Here is a 22,337-nt window from a genome sequence, read left to right as displayed (position 1 = left end):
GCTCATCAGAGGCCGAGTCTCCAGCAGCTGGCCCAATGTGGTCAGCTCAGGTGACCCAGCTTCGAAGCGCCCTGGGGTCACAGAAACCACCCTTCTGCCCGCCGTGCTTCACTGGCCCCTTTTCAGATGTAGCTCTCAAGAGCACTGCTTGCAAACCCCATCTCAAAGGGGGTCCTGGAGCGCCTAGTGCAGGGGTGCACTCCTGCTGAGGACGAGGGTGGTCCACCCTTGGCACAACAGATGCAGCCCCAGGGCCACGCACGGGCTGAGCGAGCAACCTGGGGAGTCAGAGGCAAGGACCACAGTCAGTCTGCTCAGGACCATCTGGAGGGGAGCTGGGGGTGGGGGGATGTGTGTGTGAGCTGGAGCACCTCCTCCAGGAATTTCTGTGTGACTCAGGCCGCCCACTCATGGTACCCAGCAGGTGCCCTGGGCGGGGCAGGGGTGGGGGCTGCTGTGAGGAACAGCCTGACCTCACAGACTCACAGACAGGAGTTGACTGAGCAGCGCTGAGGGTGGGCACCTTGGGTGGCGGAGCTCTGAGAGTGGGGCACTGGCGCCGCTTCTGAAGAGCGTGTGCTCCCACACCGGCCAGGCTGCCCCACCCCACCGGAGAAGGGCTCTTAGCGGTAATGCCATTTCTGCCTCCCCTCTGCATTCTCCCGGGTGGCAGGGGCTGGAGGGCACCCTTGATGCCAGGGGACAGTCTAGATTCTGCCTGCACAAGAGGCGGAGGCTGATGTATCCTCTCCGTGTGTGGCTTTCAGTGTGGTCAGTCTTGCTGTGCCATTTGGTCACTTTGGGGATGTGGAGAGCAGTTTCCTGAAGTTGGCTGGACTCTGCATTCCACCATCCCCTTCCTGGGAGGAGGGGCAGCCCTGAAGCGAGGTCCCTGCAGCTGAGGGTGCTGACCTGAGGCTGGGCGCACCCCTGCCCCAGCCTGCACCACCTGACTGATGCTTTTTTCACACAGGAGACAGGTTTGTGTGCTTAGGAAGAATCCCACCGAGAGCTCACGGACAGTGGGGACCTCAGGCAGCTCCTGGAAGGAGCACAGCGGCCGCCCGCCTGCCGCCCCTCCTCCCCAGACCACGCTGCAGCCAGGCTTCGCCGCCAGCAGGGACAGGAAGAGCCTTCAGGGAGCCAACTGCCCAGAGAAACGTCTCACAGACGCTGGCACCTGTCGTGTCCAGCACAGCATGGGTTGTGGGGAGGGAGAAGGGCAGCGCAGGGTTAAGAAAAGACAGTAGCCAGGAATAGAACTGAAGCTCTGGCCAAGGGGAACAGTCTCGGGGACTGAGCCCCGAATCGGGCCAACGGGTAGTTTTTATTGGTAAACTTCTAAAGAGGTAATGATTGTTAATCTCAAGATCTGTGTGTTAGTAGCCTGCGGGCTGTCTTTCCGAAAGTTCCCATTGTGTTCCAGCCTGAACTTTGCCTCCACACACACGCACATCTCCAAGGAATCCATTGAAGGGGAGGGAGCGATATAATTCCATCGGGCTTCAGTTTGCTGAGGCCTCCCTTGTGAAATCCTGGGAAGAGCGCCGGGGAACAAACGGTTTGGCAGCTGTAGGCAACAGGCACCAGCCAGGCAGACAGCAGACTATTAGGAACAGGGTGACATGGGACTTCCCAGCAGCAGCTCAGTCTCTGTAGGAAAATTGTTGGCCACTCAGATTCTGCATCAAACCCTGCTCTCTGGTCAGAAGCAGCTTGGTTCTGGGCAGTTCTCTGCGTCTAGACTCTGTAGCCCCCTAAACCTGTCTGCTCCTAGGGGATTACAGATGGCCATCACTTCCTAGGAGAGCCCTCACCTTCAGCTGACCGCCCACAGCTTCCTCTGGCTCTTCCCAAGGGGTCTGGCTTACCAAGCCCTCACCAGCCTACCCCAGGGCTCCGTGCTCAACAGGCCTCCAGCCAGAGAAAATACCCAGGTGTGACCCTGGCAGAGAGGGCATGAGCTTGTGTCTCCCACCTTCTGGGCCCTGTACTCCTCTTTTTTTTTTTTTTTTTTACCAATCTTTGTAAGTATATATTTATTTATAGTTACACAGAACCTTGACTTTCATTTGAAAAGAAATGATGATATGGGACATAATTTCCTTGGCCCTTTTGGAAAAAAAACACACACAAAAACAAACAAAAAAACAAACTTTTCATTAGAAGTAACATACTGCATAGATAATAGGTTACAGCCTGATGACATCTCACAAATTGAACCCACGCGCCCTGTACTCCTCTTGATGCAGCCTCAAAATGAATTGGCTTTTCTTTCAGAAGCCTGTTCATTGCTAATTGTCCTGTCAATGTACCGGGCAGCCCTTGGGCCCTGGAGAATGGGGGGCAGGGGCAGCCTCATGCTGGGGGAGGCTTTTCCCCTTGGCCCGGCCCGGCCCAGCCCAGAGCCCCTCCTGTGGTGTAGGATGCTCAGAGTGTTTGAGCTGTCCTCAGAGCTCAGAAGCCAGCTCCTGGGATGCTGGACAATGTTCGCCTCTGTTCCTTTCCTCATGGTTCCTTCAGGGATCTCGTGGAAGCCCAGCTGCCTCCACTGTGCTGCAAGCCCCGAGAGGCAGGACAGAAAGGGAATGTGTACATCCCCACTCACAGCCAGAGACTGGGGAGGATAGCACCCCCAAGGACCAGCGAGGTGGGCAGCAGTGCATCCGCAGGAGGGGGGCGCTGGGTGCCGCCCACCAGTACCACCACCTGGAGGCCTGCGGGTTTCTCCCCTCCCACTGCTTTCATTTCCTCCACCCCAGGGAGGGCAGCCCTGGCAGGCCACATGTGGGCGCAGGGCAAGGCTCAGCTTCACCCAGTGCAGATGTCACATCAGCTGTGCCTCTGAGCCCACAGCAACCTCAGAATCCTTCTTAACACAAGGCTCTAGGAGGCCACTACCACCCGACCAGAACTGACCTTTCCGTCTAAAGCTCTTTCCTGTTTCTGGTCTCACTGGCCATCTGGGAGCCCCCTCCTCAGTCCCTCAGTGCTGGGCGGGGCGGGGGTGCTGGAGCTGAGTCCCCGGCCCGGTTCTCCTACCCCTCTGACCCCCAGTCTGGCCAAGGACAGGACTAGGTGCTTATGCTCAGCCCTGTGTCACTGGTCAGTGCAGTGGGCAGCCCAACTGAAGTCAGAATCATCCCACTGTCTCCTCTGCTCCCTGGAAATCAAACCCCTGGAGGGCCAGGGTGGTAGAAGCCAGGGACTGGACACCGTCAGCTTGGCCCTGCCCACAGCAGGGCAGGGCTGTGAGGACAGCAGGCAGGGTTGGGGTGCTGGAGGACCAGGGTTGGGGGCAGACACATGGGGAGACTGGATAGGGTGAGGGGTGTGGGGAGCCATGGGAAGCATTCCTGGGGACATTGGGTGTGTGGAGTTTGGGGCAGATGGGATGGGGTGAAGGCTGTGGGGCTAGCCAAAGGCCACCACCTGTGTCTGAGGGCACAGGAGGGATGGGGGCAGGATGGAGGGAGGAGAGGGTGCAGGCTGCCTACAGGGCCACCTACAGCCCTGCCATCACTCACACCAGAATCCTCACACCTGTGTTTATCCCGTCCCTGCCCCACTGGCCACGCCTGGCCACCCTGTGCCTTCCCAGGACAGAATGCAGCCCTGCCCCTCCCAGGTGCCCGTATGCAGGCATGGTGGCCAGAGGCCACCAAAGGCTTGGGTTCTGAGAAAGGGGACACAGGTGGGGTTCCCCTGAGAAGGGCTTTCGGTAAGGGGAAGCCTGAGGAAGGGTGAGGGCGGGTGGAGGCTGAACACCTGGACGGGCAGGCCGGCCCTGCTAGGATGTGGTCATATTCTCGCTCCCACCACAGCGGGAAAACAGGGCAGGGAGGTCATTTTGTGCCCGAGGACACACAGGTGGGAGGAGACAGAGCTGGCCTTGAACCCAGGCCCACCTGGGGCCGGCACAGTGGCCTCTGGTCGCTCCAACTTGAGTCTGGCTTCCCAGCTCCATCACGGAGGCCAAGGAGATGTGGACACAGCACAACGCCACCTGGCTGAGCACCCAGCCCTTCCTCCAGCAGGCAGGGCATCCACTTTCCTGAGGACGCACGGGACAGAGTCCCCTCGACAGACCCTCCCCGTCCTCGCTGCCCCCAGCCTCCACCACCCTGTCGCATCTGTGCAGTCCCTACAAGGGGTCGGCTGAGGGGTCCTGGGCCTGCATTGGCAGGAGCAAGCCAGGCCGAGGGCATTGAGCGCGCCCCTGCCAGGAGTGCACAGCACCCACCAGACTTCAGATGGGTGGGGAGCAGGTCTGAGGGCCCAAGGAGAGCCCCAGGTGGAGAACCATAGGGAGTCATCTGGGGGAGATGCCTGGCCCTCCCGCCTCTCAGCAGGTGAGCACAGGTGGCACCCACACAGCCCGATCAGGGCCAGCCCTGGTGGGCAGCTTTATTCCGCCCCAGCGGGTTGGCCTCAGAAGGCTGGACACTGAAGCCTCGAACCACCCGGCAGGTGCGCCAGGCTCTGGGCACCGCAGGTGTGCTGCCCCTTCCAAGTCCCTGCAGGTGGACTTGCTCAGGCCTCAGTCCTCTGGCTATCCCTGTCCCTGTCCCTCTTCCATCCCAGTGGTGGGGCTGTCGCCTCCCAGGCCTCTGTGCCTGGGGCACCGTGCCCAGAAGGCCTCCTGGAGAGTGCCCACAAGCCACGGCGAGTTCAGGGCCGATCCCGGGTCTCCTTGCTGCTTGTCACAGAGCTCCCCAGCAGGCTGAACCTCCTGGGAGCCGGGGCCTGGCTCCCCGTGCCGGCGCTCGCCCCTAGGACAGCGTCATACACACAGAATCCTGGCTCTTGTGGGCCTTGGCACTGGGGGGCCCGTCCAGTGCAGATGCTTCCTGGAAATCCTTGGCCATGTAGTAGTAGCAGATGGCGTCCAGGCAGCAGTTTGCGTCTGAGATCTTGCTGGTGACATAGAGGGCCCTGGAGATGGCACAGGTATTCAGGCCTGTAGCCAGGCGCCACGTCAGCACCACGTGCAAGGGCAGGAAGCAGACCGTGAACACGACCAGGTTTGCCCAGACCATGCGGGTGGCCTTCCGGGTGGCCTCTGCTTGGCCCGAGTCAGTGTCTGGCCTCTGGCCCAGGGCGGTCACCACCTGCAGAGAGCAGAAGCCCAGCACGGCCAGGGGCAGGTAGAAGCCCAGCAGTGAGAAGGCCACGGTGTGGGGGTTTTGCCGGCACTGGTTCAAGAAGCAGAAACCACCGTCCTGCTCCCTCAGGAGCCAGCGAACCACCAGGGAGCCGATCACTAGCACCCAGAGTGCCGTGCACACAGCCGCAGCCCGCCCGGGCGAGCGCAGCCTGCGGGCGCACAGCGGGTGCCGCACGGCCACGTAGCGGTCCAAGGCGATGGCCATCACCAGGCTGATGCTCATGTACCTGTTGGCCAGGTAGATGCTCTGGGAGAGCTGGCAGAGCAGTGTGTCCTCGGAGCGGTCCTTCAGGGAGTAGAGAATGAAGGGCAGGGCACAGAGCAGGCAGAGGTCGGCCGCCGCCAGATTAACCATGTACACGTGGGTCTCCGTCCACCTGCGCAGACGGCAGCAGAAGACCCAGAGCGCCAGGCCGTTGAGTGGCAAGCCTAGTGCCAGCATAATGCCCAGGTAGACGTAGGAGATGTGTGTGGGCATCACAGGACAGGTGAGCTCGTTGAGCATGCAGGTACTGTTGTTCATGGTCCTGGGGCTGCAGGAGGGAAGAAGGGGGTGAGGAGGACAGGCAGCGACTGGCCAGACCAGGGGTGCAGGAGGTGAGCCCCACCCCATATCCAGAAGCTCCAAAGTCATCTTCCCAAAGAATTCATAGAAATCCTAAGAAGCTCTCAGGTAACCTGCAGGTAAAACCCCTGCCCACGGGACGGGTGAGGAAAGAAAGGCCTTCAGAGGCCAGGCGGGCCTGAGGTCACACATTGAGCACCTCAGTCCTGGAGCCAGACCCCTTTCCCTCTCCGGAGCCCTCCTCTCCCGGGCCCTGCCTGCTGCTGGCCAGAGACAAAGGCAAGAGGAGCTCACTGTCCACCTCCAGTCCCAGCAGAGCCAGCTCTCAGATCCAGAGGGTCCCCCTCCTCCAGCTGTCAGGACAGGGAGCCCAGGGAGGGTGGTTAGCCACCACCCCTTGCCCCAGTGCCCCTCTCATCAAGACGGCTCAGAGGTGGCTGCAAGACAGGCTCAGGACAAAGCCCAGGGCACAACTGCCCGCCCCCTCCACGCCCTCCCTGGACCTACTGCAGGAGGTGCCCACCTGTGAGCCACACCTGCATCTCAGCAGGTTGGTCAGCACCTGCTCCACCCGCTATTTCTGCCAGCAGAGTTCCAGGACAGCAGGGGCTGTGGCTTCGGACAGCTCCCCAGAAAACTCCGGAAATCTGGCCTCCCTCCTCCTGCCCCCCCCCCGAGTGCCCGCCCCCCCAATCCTGTGCCCTGAGGCCTCCACCCCATCACTGGCAGATACTCTCACACAACCTCACCCTCTCCATCCCTGCTGGCCCTTCTCCCCTGGACGTGCTCACCGCATAGCCCAGGACGGCTGGGACCAGTCTGTCAGAGCCCAGGCTGCTGGGAGGTTTCTGGATTCATCTGAGCCAGGCCAACCTCAGTCTCCCCTCATAGGACATGCACTGTCGCACACCGTGGGACCAGGGGGCACAGGGCACACGCCTTCCACGCCGCTCCCAGCCCCCCCACCTGGTTCCTCTGGCTGGAAGGGCCTGGGGGAGTGTGGCCTCCCTCTCCCAATGAGCACAGGCTCTCTGGGGGCTCCCTGCCCTTTACCTGGGCCATTGAAGGGGGTCAGTCCACCCAGGGAAGAGCCCAGGGCCAGGCTGGGCCGGTTCTGCTCCCCTCCCGCTCCCCGCACATGAAGAGAAGAAATATCCAGAACCCAGCGTCTGCAGCATTAGGTTCATTGGGCTGGGGGAGGGGCTCCTTTCCTCCCCTGCGGCCCCCTGGGAACCTCCAGACTCAGACCATTAGGGAAGCAGGAGCACAAATTTCAGCCAAGAAACAGCAATAGTCCACCAAAGACTCCATTCCATCCCTTCTGAATTTTAAAATGGCACATTTGTCAGCAATTAAAGTATCACAGATACTTTCACCGTGTGTAAAATCTCCTGACACATCCTGACAATCTCTTCATTTTCAAAGGATTCTGTTTGTTCTCTGCCTGATCTCTGAGTGACGCCTCCCTCTGTGCAGGTCCTGAGCTCCCTCGGACCCTGAGCTACGCCAGGCTCTGTGGACCCTCCAGAATCCACTGGAATCAACTGCTGGGATCCTCCCTTCCTGCCTGCCCTGCCCTCCTGGCTGCAGCCCACCCAGAAACACCCGTGACCCAGAAACACCTGCCAGGCCAGCTCTGCGAGGTCCTCCCCCAGCCCAGTGACCTCAGAACCTGATGGAAGCACTGCAGGGGTGGCTCTGCAGGGGTGGCAGTCTCAGGCGGTCCTCTGTGCCATCAGCACTGTCCCCCTCTCTCCGGCCCTGGGCTGGGTCCAGGGCCAACTCCTCACTATTCTTGCCAGTGGTGCCTGCAGCAGGTCAATTGCGGACCCTCCCAGGTTACCACGCCCTGCTGATGGGGCCTTATCTCTGTCCTTTCAGGTCCCTTCCAGAAATGCTTAGGAAGTCAAGTCCCAGGTCCCACCCAAATGGCATGGGGTCCCAGAAGCCACTGCACATCCCTGCCTGTGCCTGGCCCCAGCCTGGGGATATATGTCCGGGACAGACCCGGCCGGCCTCCTGCCCACATATACAGGCCGTCCCCTCCCACAGACACTGTGCAGCCTTGCCCTGGGGTAGCTGGGGCTCCACTGCAGAGAGCAAGTGCTCAGAGTGCTGAGCTGCCAGGGGCCCTGTCATTTCCTGCTGGGGGAAGCTGCCATGGCAGAGACCTGTGCAGCCTGCCTTCTGCACAGGAAGTGGAAAGCCACCCTTTGGTCTGCATTGTGCAATCACATGGAAAGAAATCTGTGCGTGCATTTGGGAGGCCCGAGGACACTGCCTCCTCCCTAGGCCCCTCCTGTCTGACAACTCCTGAGGGGGATCTGGGATAGAGAGTGGGGTGCAGACCCCCATTGCCTGGGTACCGTAGAGGCCTCTAGAGCTGGGAGTCCACAGAAGAAACACCCTAGGATCCAGGACAGGTGTGTGTGAGTGAAACAAAAGTTTCACAAAACTGGAAAGGATGTGGAGAAAAGGGAAGCCTCGGGCACTGCTGTGGGATTGCATATTGGTGCAGCCACTTTGGAAAATAGTGCGGAGCTTCCTTAAAACATTAAGAATAGAACTACCTTATGACCCAGCCATTCCTCTTCTGGGTATCTACACGAAAAACGTGAAAACACTAATCTGTAAAGATATCTGCACCCCCATGTTCGTTGCATCATTATTTACAGTAGCCAAGTTATGGAAGCAACCTAACTTGTGAGTGTCCATCAATAGACAAACAGATAAAGGTGGTACATATACACAATGGGATACTACTCGGCCATAACAAGATGAAATACTGCCATTTGCGACAACATGGATGGACCTTGCGAGCATCGTGCTAAGTGAAAGAAGTCACATGGAAAAGGACAAAACCATATGATCTCACGCATATGTGGGATGTAAAACAAAGCAACAAACAAACAACACAAATAAACTTACCGACACAGACAACAGCATGGTGGTCAGGAGGGGGGAGGATGAAGAGGGCCAAGGGGGTCACATACGTGGTGACAGAAGGAGCCTAGACTGCAGGTGGGGAGCACACAAGGCGACATACAGATGACGCATTTCAGAACTGGACCCCTGACACTCGTGTAATGTTATCAACCGATGTCACCCCACTAAATGAAAAGCAAACATTTCACAAAACAGAGCTCACCCAACTAGGAATGCAGCACTGAGACATTTTCTGTCTAGTTTCTCCAGTGCTGGTCACAGCCCACAACGTGGATTTCAGAGTCTCAAATGAGGTGGGAGACCAGGCCCTGAGAGACATCCCGAGTTTCTCTGCATTGCTGTCCACATTCATGGAGGAGGGCCCCCCTTTCCAGACCATCGCCCCCCTCAGAACTCCATCAGGACACTCCCCTGAGGTTCTAAGCTCCCGTCACAGCCCTGGCCCCCTCTGAGACCCCAGGCCCCTCTTGGTACTGACCTGCAGTTCGCCTTGGTTTCCCAGGTTGAACCGTCTCCCACCCTCCCCTCAGGCCGTGACTATACCTCTCCTTAAGGAGGATAGGTGGTGGGCGGGCTGACGACAGCAGAGTGGGGTGATGGGTTCCCCCCTCCCACCCCAGCCCAGGGCTGTCTGGGGAATTTCTGGGAAGGGAAGTGGGTACTGGGACACTTGTGCTGACACTTCCAGAGAACCAGCATGCTTGCTATGAATGACAGAGCGCTTGTTCTGGAAACAACCTGGCGAGCAAGACCCCCATGGTTCTGCAGTGCAGAGGCACCTCTCCCAGCCCTATCTACGCTGCATCTCTGGAGGCGCCGGCCGTCCCCCGCTGGGCCCCCGTGGCTGCGGTCATCTGGCCCCATGCCTAGCACCTGACAGGAAGCCTGCTTGCTTACTGCACTGTGCACCCTGACACGCATTCACGCTAATGGGTGACCAACATGCACGGACGCAGAGACTCTTGGCCAGCCACCAGCAGGGACGCCCAGACGGGTCCACTTCTGGCCCCTGCTTTAGCCACCTGCTCTTCCCTCCGCTCCAGCAGCTGCCCTCCTCCTCAGATGCCTTCTTTCCAGACCACCCATCCTCCAGTCTAGAATGTTCCCCATGCCCCCAGGCCTCCATGGGGCAGCCACCTTGTCAGACCTGTGTACTCTGAGTCCAGGTGAGAGACCCTGCTCACCGGGTCTCTGCAGCCCTTCCTGCAGACCCTGCTTAGCCCATGTACCCCGAGAGCAGGGGCTTTGTCTCCTCAGTTTGCCCACAGCCCCTGGCACCTGCCCACAGCATCTCTCTCTGCACAGACTGCAAAGGACAGGGGATCACACTGACCCCACCCCTGCTGGCTTACAGCAGCAGAACTGAGGCTCCGAGCAGGGGGGCCTGGCCCAGGCCTCCTGCCCACACGCGCTGAGGGCCTGGTCTCCACCCTTGTCTCCCCAACTTCCCCACACACATCCCTGCAGACCCAGCCTGCCCACCTCACCATGGGCTCCCTTCCTCCCCGCTGGCCTCCTCCCCACCCGAGTCCAGTGCCCTCTCTGCACCAGGTTTTCTTCATACAACTTCCCAGGAATTAAAATAGCTCCTCTGTGTACATTTGACCCTGAACAACTCGGGCGTTAGGGGCCAGTTGAAAATTTCCACATAACTTTGACTTCCCCAGACTTCCTACTAATAGGACAGCAGGGTTCCTGGCTCACAGCAGGTGCTCCAGAAACATTAGTGACTGCAGACTCAGAAATGTCTGCCCGGGTGGGATGGGGTATGTGCCCCCTGAGCCCTTCCCTCTACTGACCATGCTGCTGGCGCCCTCCCAGTGGAGGGCTGGCGGCTGACCCCAGCACGGCCGGGTCCTTTCCTTCAAGCCCACGGGGTCCTGGGGTCCGAGAGGCCTGGCCACGCTGGGCAGGCTTCAGGGTCCACACCAGGCCCATTCCCTCACTGCTGGGCAGCCTCCAAACCATAGCAGTGACCCTCTGCTCAGGAGGCCTTGCCAGGGACCAGCCTCGCTGCCAGCACCACTCCATGTTGGTGGCCTCCCTCACGTGCGGCCACCCCTTGCTGTGGCTCCAGCACTCTTTCCTGCTTCACACCTGCTGAGTCTGGAGAGTCCATGTGCCAAGCCTGTGTGCGGCTGGGCGCAGAGCTGAAGGAATGCCCTCCGGCCTCTCCCTCCGAACCACTGGGTTGGAGGGCAAAGGGCTGCCGGGCCCTCGATCTAGAAGAACGCTCAGGGAAGGGCCCCAGGGGAGGCTGAGGCCAGCTCAGGACATCCTGCAGGCTCCTGGGGCTCCCAGCCCTGCCCTTGCAGCTGCCACCCCACCGCAGGACTCCTTCCTGCCTGTCTTCCTACACAACAGTCGTATGTGGCCTCTGAGACTCATGCCACTCTCCCACCCATTCATTCATTCACTCAGCAAATGTGGCTGGGCCGGGTGAGCTGCTGCTGAGAGTGAGGGTGGGCACCGAGGGCAGGGATTGAGGGAAGGTCACGGATGCCCTCAGGGCCTGGCTGTGCCTGGGGATCCAGAGCAAAGCATCCCTGGTTCCACTGGTCATGTGGGGGTTACGGAAAGATCATTTGGGGGGAGAGCACATGGACCTGAGGGGTTGCCTTTCCTGTCGGGGCCCCCACCCCCACCGCATAGGCCCAGTGAGGGAGCATCCACGGCACCACCTTCCCTGTGCCTCCTCGTACCCCCCACCCCCTTCAACAGCAGCCATGCATCTCAGAGCCTCCGCCCTTGGACACTCAGACGCAGGACAGCTGCCCCCCTTTGAACCTCCTGCCCCCGGCTCACTTCTGTCACCCCAGCATATAGATGCCTCTGGGCAGGTGATAGACGTGCCCCCATCTGCTGGCTGCAGCCCCTCACCCAGCAGGACTGGCCACTGCACAGGCAGACCAGGTGTGGCCGATGGCCAGAGGAGACTACTGGGTGCAGGCAGCTCGCCAAGCACGAACCCCGGGCCCCTCGCTGCCCCAGGTCGGCTCACTCACCCCTGGACAGCTTCTGCTCCCCTCCTCCTGGGCTGGCTCCCCAGGGCCACCTGCTCCCTGTTCTGCAGCTGCTGAGCCCTCTGGGACCCCCGCCCCCAGTCAAGGCAGTGGCTGTGGGGGGCCTCAGGGCGTGCTCCAGCCGCAGCTTCCTGGCTCCCCCAGCCTCTTCCCCTTTGCTGCCCCTGAGTTATTCCTACACTCCTAGCTTCTTCCCCTTTCTCTCCTGAGGCTTCTCTGACTGGAAGGCTGGCTGTTGGCCCCACGCCAGGCCCCGGTCCTGGAAGCGCTGTTCCCCACGGGCTCCAACCGCGAGCTGCCTGCCCTGAGTGAGGGGTCTCGTTTCCCAGCACAGAGGGCGATCCTGGCCCCTGCCCACTCACCACACCCACCCTCTTCCAGGTGATCATTCCCCTGCCCAAGAATTTGCAGGGGCCCCCATTGCCGGACAGGAGTTTCAAGGCCTTGCTCTCTGGAGAGGCCCTCAGGCTGAGTGTGTACCCTGCTTGAAAGTCACGACCCTCCCGCAGCTGGATTTGGAGCAGGAGAAGGGGGGTCTCCTTTGAAAGGGCATGTCTCTCCGGGGGTGTCCCTCACCCCCAAGGGCAGCGGGCCTCCACCTCTGGCTGGTTTGAGCCAGTCTGTCAGGGGCAGACCCAAGAAGTGGTAGTTTAACCAGCACCCAAGAGACACTGAGGCAGGATGTCTTCCACTTTCCCTGAGAAACACTCTGCTGAGGGTTCTTATGTTCCTCCCCAGACCACGGCCTTCTGACAGTTCCTCTGGACACTGGGCAAGATGCCAGCTGTTGATATACAAACGCAAAATTCACCGAAAGAGGATGTAGATGGCTCATTAAAAATATGAGAAGCTCTCAGCATACTCCTCAAAAGAGAAATACAGGTTACAAGTGTTCTGCGATGTCACATGGCAAAGCCCAAGCCTCTGTTTGCTAACAGTCTCTGGGGGGAGACATGCTCAGATGTCACCTGCTGAAACTGAACATGGCACAAACCCGTGGGGGATGGGGAGGCGTTTGTCAGTTTCCAGCTGAATTAGAGCCTTTGACCCTGTAGCCCCTCTTCTGGAAACCCACTCTACAGACAGACAGATGAGGAAGATGCTTCTGAACGTATATGCACATTAAAGTTAAAAGTTAAACATTGAGGGGGTGATGTCATAGGAATGGCGGCAGCAGGGAGCACTTTTTGAGTTCTCCTCCGGATCTTATCACAAACAGGACATCTATAACCCATCAAAGGACTCTCTGCAAATCACGCAGAACAGCTAAGAGACTCGTGCAAGGATTACTTGAAGGGGGGCAAATTGGGCGAGCAGGGGAAGAGGGGAGGAAGCCAAGTGGAGATGCGGCCGGCATCCGCGGCTGCAGAGACGCAGGGGATCCCAGGATGGAACAGAGACCACAAAAGCCAGGAGCTGGGCTCTTTCCCTGCATCGCACAGCTGATCTCTCCCACCAAGGGGGCAGCATATCCAGCATTTGAGGCAGTAACCTCAGCTGAGACCTCCAGCTGGGCCGTAGGTCAGACAAAGGACACAAACTTCATACCTGGGCCCTTCCTCCTGCCCTCCCAATCCTACCCCCGCCCTTCCAGAGACTTAAACTGGCCCCTGAACTGAGGAGCAGTGTCAGATTACAGAGGAGCCTTAGTGCTCAGGATCTGGGAAGACCAGCGTGCAGCTCTGACCCAGGGAAGAGGCTGGAAAGAGCGTGATTTTTGCTGGGCTAGGAGAGAAGAGACTCCTCCACTCCCAGCCACCACCTTTTCTGGCCTGTGGGAAGAGTGTGACACGGCTGGGCTGGGAGAGAGAAGACCCCTCCATCCACAGCCCCGAACTTTCTGGCCTGCCTAGCTAGGGCAGAGCAATTACAAATGCGGAGACACACCCAGGGATCAGTAGTGTGCGCAGAGGCAGACGCAGCTCTGGGCTTTTAGCAGCTCAGAAATCTTCCCTAACCTGATGAAGGAAACCGACATACAAGCCCAGGAAGTGCAGAGAGTTCCAACCAGTATAAACCCAAATAGGTCCACACCAAGACACATTATAGTTAAAATGGCAAAGGTTAAAGACAAAGAGAGAATCCTAAAAGCAGCAAGAGAAAGACAGAGGGTTACATACAAGGGAACTCCCATAAGACTATCAAATGACTTTTCTGCAGAAACATTGGCCAGGAGGGAGTGGCAGGAAATATTCAAAGTGATGGAAAACAAAGGCCTACAACCTAGGTTGCTTTATCCAGCAAGGCTATCATTTAAAATTGACAGAGAGATAAAGAGCTTCTCAGAAAAGAATAAGCTACAGGAATTTATTACCACCAAACCAGCATTGCAAGAAATATTAAAAGGACTTCTGTAAACAGAAGAAAGATGAAAACAATCTAACTACAAATTTTAAAATGGCAGTAAGTATGTACCTATCAATAATCACTTTAAATGTAAGCGAATTAAATGCTCCAATCAAGAGACATAGGGTGGCTGAGTGGATAAGAAAGCAAGACCCTTGCATATGCTATATACAAGAGACTCACCTCAGATCAAAAGACACACACAGGCTGAAAGTGAAGGGTTGGAAGAAGATATTTCATGCAAATGGAAATGAGAAAAAAGCTGGAGTTGCAATACTTATATCTGACAAAATAGACTTTAAAATGAAGAACATATTAAAAGACAAAGAAGGGCACTACATAACAATAAAGGGATCGATCCGACAAGAGGACATAACCCTAGTAAACATCTATGCACCCAACAAAGGAGCACTTAAATATATAAAACAGATATTGACTGACATAAAGACTGAGATCAACAGTAACACTATCACAGTAGGGGACTTCAACACACCTCTGACAACAAGGGACAGGTCTTCCAGACAGAAAATCATATGGAAACAACAGCCTTAAATGATACATTGGACCAGTTGGATTTAATCAATATTTTCAGAGCAATTCACCCCAAAGCTGCAGAATACACTTTCTTCTCAAGCGCATATGGAACATTTTCCAAGATAGACCACATGTTAGGCCACAAAACAAGTCTTGATAAATTTAAGAAAATTGAAATCATACCAATTGTCTTTTCTGACCACAGTGCTATGAAATTAGAAATGAACTACAGGAAAAAAACTGGAAGACACACCAATTCATGGAGGCTGAATAACATGTTACTAAATAATGAATGGGTCAACCATGAGATCAAGGAGGAAATCAAAAGATATCTTGAGACAAACAAAAATGAAAACATGATGACCCAAAATCTGTGGGATGCAGCAAAAGCAGTCCTAAGAGGGAAATTCATAGCATTGCAGGCCTACCTAAAGAAACAAGTAAAATCACTAATCAACAGTTTATCTTCATACTTAAGGGATCTGGAAAAAGAACAGCAAAATAAACCCAAAGGGCGTACAAGGAAGCAGATAATAAAGATCAGAGCAGAAATAAATGAAATAGAAACCAGGAAAACAATACAAAAGATCAATGAATCCAAGAGTTGGTTTTTAGAGAAGATAAACAAAATCGACAAACCTTTAGCCAGACTCATTTAAAAAAAGAGAGAGGGACCCAAATTAATAAAATCAGAAATGAAAGAGGAGAAGTGACAACAAATACCAGAGAAATACAAAAAATTTTAAGAAATTATTATGAGCAACTATATGCCAACAAATTTGACAATCTGGAAGAAATGGACAATTTTCTAGAAGCATACAACCTTCCAAGGTTAATTCAAGAAGAAACAGAAAACCTGAATAGACTGATTACCACCAGGGAAATTGAATCAGTAATCAACAATCTCCCAACAAACAAAAGCCCTGGACTAGATGGCTTTACAGGTGAATTTTACAAAACATTCAAAAAAGAATTATCACCTATTCTCCTCAAGCTCTTCCAAAAAATCCAGAAGGAGGGAAGGCTCCCAAATACTTTTTAGGAGGCCACTATCACACTGATCCCAAAATCAGACAAAGACACCACAAAAAAAGAAAACTACAGGCCGATATCTCTAATGAACATAGATGCAAAAATCCTCAACAAAATATTAGTGAACAGAATTCGGCAATACATTAAAAAGATCACACACCATGATCAAGTGGGATTCATCCCTGGTATGCAAGGGTGGTTCAACATCCGCAAATCAATTAATGTGATATACCACATTAACAAAATAAAAAATAAAAATCACGTGATCATATCCATAGATGCAGAAAAAGCATTTGACAAAATCCAGCAGCCATTTATGATAAAAACCCTTAAGAAAGTGGGAATAGAGGGATCATATCTCAACATAACAAAGGCCGTATATGATAAACCCACAGCTAACATCATACTCAATGGGGAAAAGCTAAAACCATTCCCCTTAAGATCAGGAACAAGGCAAGGTTGCCCACTTTCTCCACTTCTACTCAACATAGTGCTGAAAGTTCTAGCCACAGCAATCAGACAAGAAAAATAAATAAAAGGCATCCAAATAGGTAAGGAGGAAGTAAAATTGTCATTATATGTGGATGACATGATACTGTATATAGAGAACCGTAAAGACTCCACCAAGAAACTATTAGAGTTGATAGATGAATTTAGTAAAGTAGCAGGATACAAAATTAATATTCAAAAATCAGTTGCATTTGTATATACCAATAATAAAACACCAGAAGGAGAAATTAAAAAAACAATTCCATTTACAATTGCTTCAAAGACTATAAAATACCTGGGAATAAATTTAACCAAAAAAGTAAAAGATCTATACTCAGAAAATTATAAGACACTGAAGAAAGAAATGAAAGAAGATACAAATAGATGGAAACACATACCATGCTCATCGATAGGAAGAATTAATATTGTTAAAATGTCCATACTGCCTAAGGCAATATACATATTCAACGCAATTCCTATCAAACTACCAATGACGTTTTTCACAGAAATAGAACATATAATCCTAAAATTTATATGGAACCATAAAAGACCCCGGATAGCCTCAGCAATCTTAATAAGAACAAAGTGGGAGGTATAACAATATCTGATATCAAATTATACTACAAGGCTACAGTAATCAAAACAGCATGGTACTGGCATAAAAACAGACACATAGATCAATGGAACAGAATAGAGAGCCCAGAAATAAATCCATGATTATATGGCCATTTAATTTATGACAATGAAAGCAAGAATTTATGGTGGGGTAAAGACAGTCTATTCAATAAATGGTGCTGGGAAATCTGGACAGACACATGCAAAAAAATGAAGCTGGACCACCTCCTTACACCATATACAAAAATAAATTAAAAATGGTTTAAAGACTTAAATGTAAGATCTGAAACCATAAAATTCCTAGAAGAAAATAGAGGAAGAAACTTTACAGACATTACCCGGAATAAGATTTTTACTGATATATCCCCTCGCGCAAGGGAAGTAAGAGAAAAAATAAACATGTGGGATTACATCAAACTAAAGTTTTTTCACAGCAAAGGAAACCATCAATAAAACAAAAAGGGATCCTACTGAATTTGCCAATGACATATCCGATAAGGGGTTAATATCACAAATTTATAAAAATTCACTCAACTCCAAAAAACAACCCAATTAAAAAATGGGCAGAGGACATGAAGAGACATTTTTCTAAAAAGGACATACAGATTGCAAACAGACATATGAAAAAATGCTCAACCTCACTAACCATTAGATAAATGCAAATAAAAACACAATGAGATACCACCTCACCCCAGTCAAAATGGCTATCATCAATAAATCAACAAACAGCAAGTGCTGGTGCTGATGTGGAGAAAAGGGAACACTTGTGCACTGTTGGTGGGAATGCAGACTGGGGCAGCCACTATGGAAAACAGTATGGAGGTATCTAAAAAATCTGAAAATGGAACTACCTTATGATCCAGCAATTCCACTCCTAGGTATTTATGCAGAGAAATCCAAAACTCTAGTTCAAAAAACTTTATGCACTCCTATGTTTATTGCAGCACTATACACAATAGCCAAGACATGGAAACAACCGAAATGCCCATCGGTAGATGACTGGATTAAGAAACTGTGGTACATTTATACAATGGAGTATTACACAGCCATAAAGAAGAAAGAAATCTTACCATTTGCAACAACGTGGATGGACCTAGAGAACATTATGTTAAGTGAAATAAGTCAGACAGAGAAAGACAAATACTATATGATCTTACTTATATGTGGAATCTAAAGAAAAGAATAAATGAATGAACTAATCAGAAACAGTTTCGGAGACATAGAGGAAAACCTGAGGGTTGCTAGATGGGCGGCGGCGGGGGGATAAGGGGAAGGTGAGGGGATTAGAAAACACAATCGGTAGACACAAGATTGCCACGGGGTTACGAAAGTTAATTTGGGGAATGTAATCAATAATGTTGTAATGTATATACTTACAAGAAGCAGAGTGCACCATTAGGAATAGGGACAGTGGAAATGTAAGGTCTGTGTGCGATGTCAGAGGGATAGTGGATGAGGGGAGAGGGGTTGACACAGTGTGAGGGATATAAATGATAAATGTCTAACTATTACTTTGTTTTGTGCACCTAAAACTAATAAAATGAAAGAAAGAAAGAAAGAAAGAAAGAAAGAAAAAAAAAACTATCTCTGCAGATAAAAAAAATCAACATGGTGTTTTCCTCTTGAAACATACAACTAAAATTTGGAAGTCTATGTCTTTGAATTGATGCCTTTTATTTATTTATTTATTTTATTTTTTTGTGTTGGTTTCAGATGTACAAAACAACATAATGATTACACATTTACACCCCTAGCAAAGTGATAGCCCCCCTCAAGTCTACTGCCCCTCTGACACCGTATATAGCTGTTACTATACCATTGACTGTATTCCCTATGCTGTGCTTTACTCCCCCTGGCTATATATAAATATATACATATATATTTAATTATAGTTGACATTCAGTTTTGTTCAGCTTCGGCTTCCGGTGTACAGCACAGCGGTCAGATGCTTTTCTTTTTTATTAGGCAATGGTGGGAAGGAGCAGAAGCTATGTATATAATCTGATCGTTTTTCTTTTGCCTGGGCTGCTAGGAAGTTCAGAGTTAAGTTTATATCACTTGCAACAATCACCCCTAACCTCCAATTCCCAGTAAAATTATCTTCTCATAGTTTTCCCCAACCCTGTTCTCTACCTTCAACACACAAGGCTCCTGGATCATGCTCCCCACAAACCACATCAAGATAAGAATCTAATCTTTATTTTAATAAGTTACCTCAAAGTCCTTGGTAAGCAGGTCAGCAAGCACACATCCTGAATTTTCTAAGACAGTCTGAGATCACACATTCAGCTTTATTTTCCTCATAAATGATGTCAAGTTCTAATAAATCCCACTATTTTCCTTCTAAAAAAAAAAAAAAAATTAAACATTGACCTAAAGCTGAAAAAGGGGAAAAAAAAGATGCTCCGAGGCTGCTTCTTGTGGCCGTCGGTGGCCCCAGCTGGGAAGCCAGGCAACCATCCATCCGCAGGGCACTGGCGGCACCGAGGGTGACCGTCCCCAGCGTGGAGCATGGAGGGCAGTTGTGAGCAGCAAGGGGATGTCTTTGTGACGCCTCTGTGCTTGTCTGCAAGGTGTGCGCTAAGGGTACAAGTGTTGGCACCTGTGTATTAGTTGTTTGCTTAGGGCCAGCACGTTATGTTTTTACAAATGGAGGGATAAGCCTTAAAGCTTGTTTTCTGTTAAATTGCGACCTACAGGGAACAGGTGGAAATGGGGGGAGGAAAAGAGGGGTAGAAAATAGACTTCTGTGAATGCTCCTTCGCTTGTAGATTTGGCTTTAGAAACAAGTAAATGTTTATGTAATTACTAAATTCAATTAAATCACAATTTTAAAGGAATTCTTAAACTTGAAAGCAAGATGAAACTATGAACTTGGGTCATTGGTTGGTAGCAAACCTACCAAACTCCTCAAAGCGATTTTAAAATCAGCATTTTGACTGTACGTCTCTGTAGTCTGAGGACCAGAAGAATGGCAAAGATGTTTCATTTTCTGTAATCGTTTTCCAAATGATTTTAAAACACAGTTTTGTGTGTACATCTACGGAGGGTGCCAAAAAAATGTGTACACATTCTAAGAAAGGAAAAAACTATTAAAATTGTAACACTCAATATAGACTGATAACAAAAGATGAATACAAGTCACGTTTGACTTCTGCAATTACAAGAGATGCTCAAAGTGGTTCCCATCAGCGTCCAGACACTTCTGATAATGAACTACTGCTTGAGCAATGTTGACCAAAGTGTCCACTTATATGCATTTTTTTGGTGCCCCCGGTATATAACCCAAGGACCTTAAAAGCACATACAAGCACCTTAAACTTTTCAGTAACCATGCTGTTGATGGCAGTGCTGGTATTGTTATCTGGGGGTTATTGTGTGCGTTAGGGGGTAAAACGAAAGAGCAGTTATGTTGGGCATTGCTGACATTTCTGGTGTGGGGTGAAGAACACAGCTGTACGTCAATAAGATTAGTCAAAACCAGGTAGGTCGGGACTGACCGAAGGTATTGGCGTGTACTCAGACCGTCTTACTGTACAAAGAAAACACGCGATTCTGTCCACCGACAAGGCCGATAAACAAGCACCCCTGCCTCCAGACTGCGGCCTCCGGATACCATTTCTGGGGGGTGTGGGGAGCCATGGTTAAAGCTAATTGCAAGCCTTAATGGCTCTGCTAATGCATAACCGGTTTGTGCTCCTGAGGCATTGTCTTTGCCTGCACCTGGAGGGTGCTTACGAACTGCTAAGGTATGAAGTGGGAACAACCAGTTTCAAGACATAGTGATGCTAATCAGGGTAATTGATGGATTCTGTCATGGGACAATCGTTTTGGGGAGTTTCAGTGATTAAGTAAGTTTCTGTGAAAAAGTTAAAAAATCAACTGTTAATGATGTAATGCATTTTTGTGATTGTGAGCTTATACGTACTCAAAAGGTATAAATTCAGCAGAGAAAATAAACCTGGTGCTTCAGGACCACTGAAGACCGGCCGCATTAGCATATGTGTGAGTGCCTTTTTTCATTCCCACTCCCCTTGTCAGGAACTGTTCGACTCATGGCGGCTGGCCCGCCGCAGGGGGGTGTTGGGGGTCTCTTGAGAGACGTGGACCAGCACATCTGGGTCAGGAAACAAGTACCGTGAGCCTGGAGTAGCTCTTCATACCAGAGAACAAGGCTGTTGGGCAAAGAGACTCGGTTCGCTCGGGTTCGCTCCCTCTGCCCAAAGGTGGGGTGATTTGACTGTCACACAAGAACAATTTTAATGAATTGGAACACAAAAATGTTTAAGCCCATGGATTTGTAATTACACTTAAAAAGAACACCAAAGTCAGTCACTCATGGAGCGGTCCTGCCAAAACCCCAAATCACACCTGAACCTGATCACGCACCTAGAGCTACGGGCCCAGGGATGGGAGCTGAGCGTGACAGCGCGGGGTGGGAGCTGCGAACCCCGCCTGGGGGCCACGCTACAGGCAAGGCACCCACAACAGGGGAGATGAAGAGAAGGAGGAGAAACCTGTCCCTTAACAGACCTGACGACACCTCAGTCACTGGAGGGCAGGGACTCTGTCTGAATCCCGTCGAGCCGCTGGTGGCCAGGTGGCCAGTCAGGATGCTGAGCCAAACCGCAAGTCACAAGCAAGCCTTTACTCACCAGTGTGACAGTGCAGGCAGGAGGCGGGAGAAAGGTCGGGACACGCCAGGCGAGAGTCAGATGACATGCAGACAGGGCAGGGGTCATCTCACTGCGAGGAGCCCAGAAGATTCTCCTGCCTTTGTGTGGACCTGGGTGTGGAAAGTACTGAGTCAGAGTGGAGAAAGTGCCCCAGCCAAGGTCAAGGACGCAGGCAGGAGGCCTCCCTGCAGAGCTGGGGCTGGGAGTGTGGCTATGGGGAGAGTGGCAGGTGGGGGTGGGTCCCCAAGTCTGGGGTGCGGGCTGCCTGTGGGGCCTACACCGCCGCCCCACCCCGTGTCATGGCCCTTGCGGGCCGGCGACCGCACCCAGGGAGCTCGTGCTCAGCCGGACTCTGCAGCTCCCAGTCCAGCCACCCATTTACTTCTTCAGTGTTTATGACGGAGGGGATAGGTGAAGGCTGACTGCGTGTGTGACGAAATGACAGTCACATTCACGTTCTGGTTAGCTGTGGAAACGGTATCACCATCATGGAGTTTTAGAAGTCCTTCTCTTGCATTCATTCTGAAATTCTGGTAGACGAAAGGACACAGTGGCTGGCACTTGCTTCAAAGTGTTCCTGGGCTATAGATGGGGGAGGTGACCCAGTATCAGCTGGGTCCTACGGCTGCCACAGCGGGGCAATGGGCTCATGGGCTCTTTCTACAAATCTGTCTATTTGCATCTGTTTGAAAACTTCCAAATAAAAAATATTTTTAAAAAGACGGCCGAACACCCCTCTACTGGTTCCTGTTCAGCACGGAAAGTTCTCTTGTGACTTTTTGTTTTAGCTCCACTGTAGTGAAGGAAAAGCTGGGGTCTTCTCAGGAGTCCTGTAGTGACGAGATATCCCTGAGAGTCAGAGGCGGGAAGCAGTGATGGCAGGAGGACACCGTGGGCCACAGTGTGCTCGGGAGCGGACTCTGGACGGAGGGTGGCCTGGGGCT

General features: G+C 52.3%; 1 protein-coding gene across 2 annotated transcripts; it reads right to left on the bottom strand.

Annotated features, from left to right (window-relative positions):
- Window positions 1-2,141: 2,141 nt before the first annotated feature.
- Window positions 2,142-21,500, bottom strand: GPR35 (G protein-coupled receptor 35). Of its 2 annotated transcripts, none has more exons than XM_019711644.3 (2): window positions 21,373-21,500; window positions 2,142-5,700 (listed from the first exon to the last, which is right to left on the bottom strand). In XM_019711644.3, the coding sequence occupies exon 2, from the start codon at window positions 5,688-5,690 to the stop codon at window positions 4,773-4,775; it is 918 nt and encodes a 305-aa protein (XP_019567203.1). In that variant the 5' UTR covers window positions 5,691-5,700; window positions 21,373-21,500; the 3' UTR covers window positions 2,142-4,772. The 2 variants fall into 2 exon arrangements, with proteins under 2 accessions (XP_019567203.1, XP_019567200.1); XM_019711641.3 differs by lacking the exon at window positions 21,373-21,500 and adding an exon at window positions 11,684-11,984.
- Window positions 21,501-22,337: the final 837 nt, after the last annotated feature.

This window comes from Rhinolophus sinicus, chromosome 17, assembly GCF_057876585.1.
Source record: "Rhinolophus sinicus isolate RSI-liver-muscle chromosome 17, RSI-T2T, whole genome shotgun sequence".
Taxonomy (NCBI): domain Eukaryota; kingdom Metazoa; phylum Chordata; class Mammalia; order Chiroptera; family Rhinolophidae; genus Rhinolophus; species Rhinolophus sinicus.
This window is presented reverse-complemented; position numbering and strand designations above follow the sequence as displayed.

Excerpts from the sequence above, each read along its gene's own strand:
- GPR35 (XM_019711644.3), bottom strand. The coding sequence starts at position 5,690 with ATGAACAACAGTACCTGCATGCTCAACGAGCTCACCTGTCCTGTGATG.